Source organism: Gymnoscopelus microlampas (assembly GCF_963454915.1).
Source record: "Gymnoscopelus microlampas genome assembly, chromosome: 21".
NCBI lineage: Eukaryota > Metazoa > Chordata > Actinopteri > Myctophiformes > Myctophidae > Gymnoscopelus > Gymnoscopelus microlampas.
In genome coordinates, this window is record NC_139958.1 from 46838273 (window position 1) to 46844695 (window position 6423).

Here is a 6423-nt window from a genome sequence, read left to right on the forward strand (position 1 = left end):
TGAAAAAAGAGTTCACACTGGTCATACAGTTTCACACAAATAGCTGAAAAATCCTGGGTTTAAGTGTTTTTCAAACTGCTCAAGATTGCGGACAATCTAAGGGTTTTAACTGCTTTTTACTGCTTTTCATATAATTCGAAATGGTGGGAGATCTAAAGGTCAGAGGTCAAAAATCAAACAGTGAAAGTTGTTAGGCATGAGGAGACGCATCGAAGTTTCATGGCTGTAGGTCAAACAGGGCATGAGTTGTACCTGTTCAAAGTTGGCATTTTCAACTGAGTGCTATAGCGCCACCTTTTGACGAAAGATTGTGAGATTTATTTTTTGATCGTTTTTCATGACCATCTATCATATGGCCGAGTTTCATAAAAAGCGTATGCACGGTTCAGCCAGAACTGGCAAAAACGGCAGAAGAAGAAGAAGAAGAAGAAGAAGAAGAAGAAGAAGAAGAAGAAGAAGAAGAAGAAGAAGAAGAAGAAGAAGAAGAAGAAGAAGAAGAAGAAGAAGAAGAAGAAGAAGAAGAAGAAGAAGAAGAAGAAGAAGAAGAAGAAGAAATGGAATAATGCCAATAACAAAACGGGTCCATGCTGGAAGCCTGGCCCCGTAATAATCTCAATAACAAAACGGGTCCATGCTGGAAGCCTGGCCCCGTAAATACAAGAACCGCTGGTCCACCTGAAAAATGGGGGCGAGGATGTTTTGGGGCGAGCTGTGCCAGAGCCTTTCCCTGCGCGACACCGTCGTCCAACTTTCACCACTTCATCCATTGCAGACAGACAGTCACTGTGCTTGCATAATATCCACGACCCACACGTGTGCGGGTCCCTTTATTTATCCACAATTGGGTCCGGCTTGGTTCAGATTCTATCAGTGTCACCTCGGAACCTCGGTTCTGTTAATCAACACCGAGCGAACACCCTACTCAGCGCTGATTAGAAGGAGAGCCTGTGTTGTGGCGTATCAAAAATAGCAGACATACAAGCTCACAAAGTGGCGCGTTGCGACGTGCTGTGAGCTTGTAGCTCTGATATTTTCAACGCGCGACACCATCGTACAACGAATAGGCTATTCTATAACTGCAGCGCGCAGCAGAACAGGCTGTCAGAATTAAACCACACAGATAAAAACTTTAAATGATTATGATTTTAATGGTTGTAGCCAACTACTTTATCCAAATAATAATATTAATAATAGGCTTAAATGATAAAATAGCCTAATAACAGCATTTTTCCAACCGGCCACGGTGGCCGGCGGTGTTTATAATTACGGGCCAATTAAACATTTTACCGGTCAATGGCCGGTAAATACTGGCTAACGGAATCCCTGAGATATATATATATATATATATATATATATATATATATATATATATTTTTTTACTCGGGTCCATACGGGTCTATCCATTTCAAATGGATCCGACCAAGCCCCGAGGGAATTGGAACCGATCCGAACCTGCCCGACGGACAAGTCAATATTTTTGGACCCGAAAATGTTCGGTTCTCCGTTCGGGTCTCGGGTATTCGGGTATACCCGGACCCATGCTACCCTCTACCATGTAGGTCTGCAGGTCAGACCAATTCCTGAAATCAATTGCAAAGGAGATTTCCGGAAGGGGGATGGTTTACCAGGCTATGTTTAGCCCGGAAGTGTTTTAAGTTTTAAGCAAAGACACTAGTATAGAGCCCTGAGGGACTCTGGTCAACCATAATAATAATAATAATAATACATTTTATTTATAACGCACTTTACATTCTCACGAATCTCAGAGTGCTAATATAGGGTTTAAGTGGTTAAATTGGCTAAACTAATTGGCTTCTCTAAATGGAAATGCATGAATTAAATAGTAGTGTTCTGTGCGTTTCCCCCCAGCCTGCTCTCCTATGGACGAGGTCCTGGCATCTCTGAAGCGCGGCAGTTTCCACCTGAGGAAGGCGGAGCTTCGGGTCCTGGCCCCCGACCCGGACGACGACGAGAGCAACAACATCCTGGCCCAGATCCGCCAGGGCGTCCGGCTGAGGAAGGTGCGCACGCGTCCGGACGCCGCCGGGGGCGGGCGCCGCGCCCCGGGGGGACTGCCCCGCTCGGCGGACGCTCTGACCCGCAGCATCCACGAGGCCCTGAGGAGGATCAAGGAGGCTTCACCCGACTCAGACTCTGATGAGGACGACGAGGACAGCCTGCCTGGCACTGACTGGGACAACTAACTCATCAACCAATGGGCTCTGCGCACACAGCAGGGTCTCTTCCTTACTTCCTTCACAGCTCTTACCAATTATACTGATCAAAGCTCTGTTCCATTTAGTGTAGCACATTCAGATGTGTTATAAACAGTGGTGGAAAAAGTACTCAAATGTTTTACTTAAGTAAAATAATCGATACATTGCAATATGGAAATACTTGTTACAAGAATCCGGGATTCAAAATGTACTTGAGTAAAAGTACAAAAGTATTGGCATCAAAATGTACTTAAAGTACCAAAACTAAAAGTACTAAAATGTTTGAAAATAGACGATCTACAAGCTCACAACGCGTCGCATCGGTATAAAATAGGGCTAAATGGGTGTACAGTATGTTTTATAATTTATATCTGCAAAGTAACTAGTAACTAAAGTGTTCAAATAATTGTAGTGGAGTAAAAGTACAATATTTACCTCTGAGATGTTGAGTAGAAGTAAAAGTACTGAACATTGGAAATACTCCAGTAAAGTAAAGAATACCTCACAACTGTACTTAAGTATAGTACTTGAGTAAATGTACTTGGTTACTTTACACCACTGGTTATAAATACATCTGAACGTTCATAATGGGCTCTATGCACAGCAGCCGTATTGGAAAGAAATCGGGCCTCTTCCTTAATTCCTTCACAGCTGTTACCAATGATACTAAGGAAGGCTCTGTTCCATTCTGGTCAAACAGAGTCGGGGTGCATGTTGGCTCTCTGGAAACACTCTGCTACACCAGTGGGTCTCAAAGTGTGGTCCAGGGACCCTCATGGTTCCTTTAGGGGGTTCCAAATGGCCCCTTATGGGTGTGTAACTCTGAGAGTTTACCCGTAAGGGTTCATTTGGTGGGGGTCCTTGAAATAAAAAAAGTCTGAGAACTACTGTGCTGCATTAAATGGAACAGAGTCTTCATTAGTATCATTTGTAACACCCAAGGAAGGGGCCCAATTTCTTTCCAATATGGCCGCTGTGCATAGAGCCTATTAGTGTGACATACAAAGAAAAGTCACTCTGCTCACCAAGACTTATTTATCATAGGCTGCCATGATAGTGGCAGAGTGGTCAGATGGGTGGGCCTCCAACGCTTTTGAGATTTTCCAGAAAAGGTTGAGAACCACTGTCCTAGACCATGAGTCTTCAACAGGGGGTCCGGGACCCCTAGGGGGTCCTCAGAGTTGCTACAGGGGGGATCGCCAAATCTTTGTGTGATAGGATTGTTTTTTTCTTCTTCACATTAACCACTTGAACCCTAGCATCCCTGTTGTGGTGGGAACATTCGCCGAAAATAGCCGATTTACAAGCTCACAACGCGGCATGTTGTGACGCTCAAATATTACTCAACTACAAGTGAAAGTTGCACAGTCACAGCAGATCTATATGCTCAACACGTCACACATCACAGCACGTTGTGAGCTTGTGGATCGCTATATTTTAAATAGGGCCTAAGTGGTTCATTCATAATGTACTTTTTTTCCCTTCCTAGAAATGTAGTGGAGTCAAAGGTACACTATTTGTCTTTACAATGTAGTGGAGTGAAAGTATCCAAAAATACAAATACTCAAGTAAAGCACAGTTACTGAAAATAATTACTTAAGTACAGTACTCAAGTAAATGTACTTTGTTACTGTCCCCCGCTGTACTGTTCATACTGTAGCATCAAAATCAAACTTTTCACCAAAACATTCCATAATTCCATCCAATCGGAGCTGCTTTAGCTCATTCACACAAAAAAAAACACACATTTAGTGCAAAGAACTTAAATAACAAAGATTCTTAAAAGTGTTTTAATGATTCAAAAAATAACTGAAATAACAAAAATCCTTATAGCTTTTTAACAATGCCAATATTTTTCTACTCCAAATATTTGTAAAATTAATATCTTGACTGTTTTAACCGTTACTGAGCTTAGTATTTGAAGTTGAAGACATTCCTGTGAGTTACATTGGAGCTGTTACATAAATGATCACTAGAAAGTCTGATTTCCTCCTTATCTTTAGCATTATGCTAATGAGATTGTAAATGGTTTGGGATCTAGAACCGGATCCAACATTTAGGAACCGGAACCGGTTCCATCACATTTGGAGCCGTTTCCGAAACCAGGTTTTTTCACGCTGTCAGAGCTGGTGTGTGGACTTCACGTCTGCTATACAATTACAATACTCAAAACAATTACAAGAATCAAACATTTGTTGAACCAAATGGACCTGTAAGGGTCCATTTGTACACTCTCAGAGTTATAGACCTGTAAGGGTCCCTTTGGTTCCATTTGCACACTCTCAGAGCTACAGATCTGTAAGGGTCCATTTGGTTCCATTTTTACACTCTCAGAGTTACAGATCTGTAAGGGTTCATTTGGTTCCATTTTTACACTCTCAGAGTTACACACCTGTAAGGGTCCATTTGGTTCCATTTGTACACTCTCAGAGTTACAGACCTGTACGGGTCCATTTGGTTCCATTTGTACACTCAGAGTTACAGACCTATAAGGGTCCATTTGGTTCCATTACACTCTCAGAGTTACAGACCTGTACGGGTCCATTTGGTTCCATTTGTACACTCAGAGTTACAGACCTGTAAGGGTCCATTTGGTTCCATTTGTACACTCAAGAGTTATGGGGGTCCGTGAAATTAAAACGATTGAGAACCACTGGTATTGTAAACTAAAGGATAGTTGTCTAGTTGTAAGCCACACCCACAATGACACAAGACCTGTCACAAATTATGACATCATCACCTGATTGTAATTATTGGAGCTGATCACAGTTATTTTACATAAATGTTAGAATCGTTTCCATTCAAAAAGAAACTTCAGAAATGATGACCCCACATTGAGAACCACTGGTCTCCTTGGGGTCCCTGCACCTCATGTTGAGAACCCCTGGTCTAAATGCATTGAGCAGATGTGTCTCCTTATGAGATTTTTTCATTGTTTTTCTTTCTTTCATTGTTTTTACTTCAACCACTAGTTGGGGTATATAGCAAAACTTACTGTAAATTACTCTGAAAATGAATTGAAATCTATTATAAAAAAAACTTGACAATATCATGTTTTAAAATCCATTATAAAACGTGACAATATCATGTTTTAAGAATGTTTCTATTGTAGTAACACTTTTGAAAAGCAGCAAAGCAGTGGTGGAAGAAGAACCCAGATTTTTACAGATGGCACAATTTAGAAATACTCTGTAAGTAAAAGCCCTTGTATATTTGGTTTTACTTGAGTAAAAGTGCTAAGGTTTTTTGCATTAACATTATACAGTACTTGAAGTAATGATTATTTAAATGTACTTTCCGCCACTGCTTTTAGGTTTACTGTAGGAGCATTTTATTTGCAGGATGTGTTCCAATAGGTCCAATAGTGCCCTCCGCTGGCGAACCTGAAGCTGTACACTGACATGTGGGTCAATCAGGGGTGTAGTCATGGTGGGGCTATTATAACACACGCACGAGCCCCACACATGCACATGCGTGCACGTTTGTGCCCTGAGAGAGAGCCTTCATCTTAGATTCTAAGTTCCTAGAACAATAGCGCATCTATTAAAAACAACCATTTCCAAAGTGTCAACAGTGCAAATGAACAGGAATGGCCCTTGCTTGGTGCATATCAATGATAATTAATGTCGATGAGGTTATTTCAATCGGCGACAGCGCACGTGCGCGTGCATGTGCGAGCTTGTGCGCGTGGCATAGTGCTTCACTAGCTATTAAATCGGGACTACATCCCTGGGCTCAATGTTTCTTTTATAATCATTATTATTACTTGACTTTATTTACATATTTTATTTTAAAGTGTGTCTTTCTACTGCCTTGTTTTCATAGCTGTTATTTTTCCTCTTTTTTGTTCTTTCACAGATATGTTTGTTTTTATTTTTACTTTTTAAATCAGATTCTTATGTAAGTGTGTGTGTGTGTGTGTGTGTGTGTGTGTGTGTGTGTGTGTGTGTGTGTGTGTGTGTGTGTGTGTGTGTGTGTGTGTGTGTGTGTATGGCTGGTAGCTAATATTGAAAACAAATCCCCTGTTATTTTGTACCAATCTAACACAGTAGAACTAACAACTGTGATGGTTGTATTTGGTCTCCCTGCTCTTCTATGAGACATTGTAGATCCTGTGCTCTGGTAGAACACTTACATGAGGTGTTGGGTCAAAGTGCAATTTGTCCTCTATCCTCCAAATCGCGGGTAGGACATTGACTATGGATTG

At 41.4% G+C, this 6423-nt stretch overlaps 1 protein-coding gene across 2 annotated transcripts in view; it reads left to right on the top strand.

Annotated features, from left to right (window-relative positions):
- jmy (junction mediating and regulatory protein, p53 cofactor) overlaps nucleotides 1–3597 on the top strand; it is a 48098-nt gene extending 44501 nt beyond the window's left edge. The window contains exon 15 of one of the 2 annotated variants that reach the window (XM_084047048.1): nucleotides 1848–3597. In XM_084047048.1, the coding sequence (XP_083903174.1) occupies nucleotides 1848–2158 (311 nt within the window). In that variant the 3' untranslated portion in view covers nucleotides 2159–3597. The remainder of the gene's footprint in view (nucleotides 1–1847) is intronic. The other variant, XM_084047047.1, reaches the window with a different exon arrangement.
- The last annotated feature ends 2826 nt before the right edge of the window (nucleotides 3598–6423 follow it).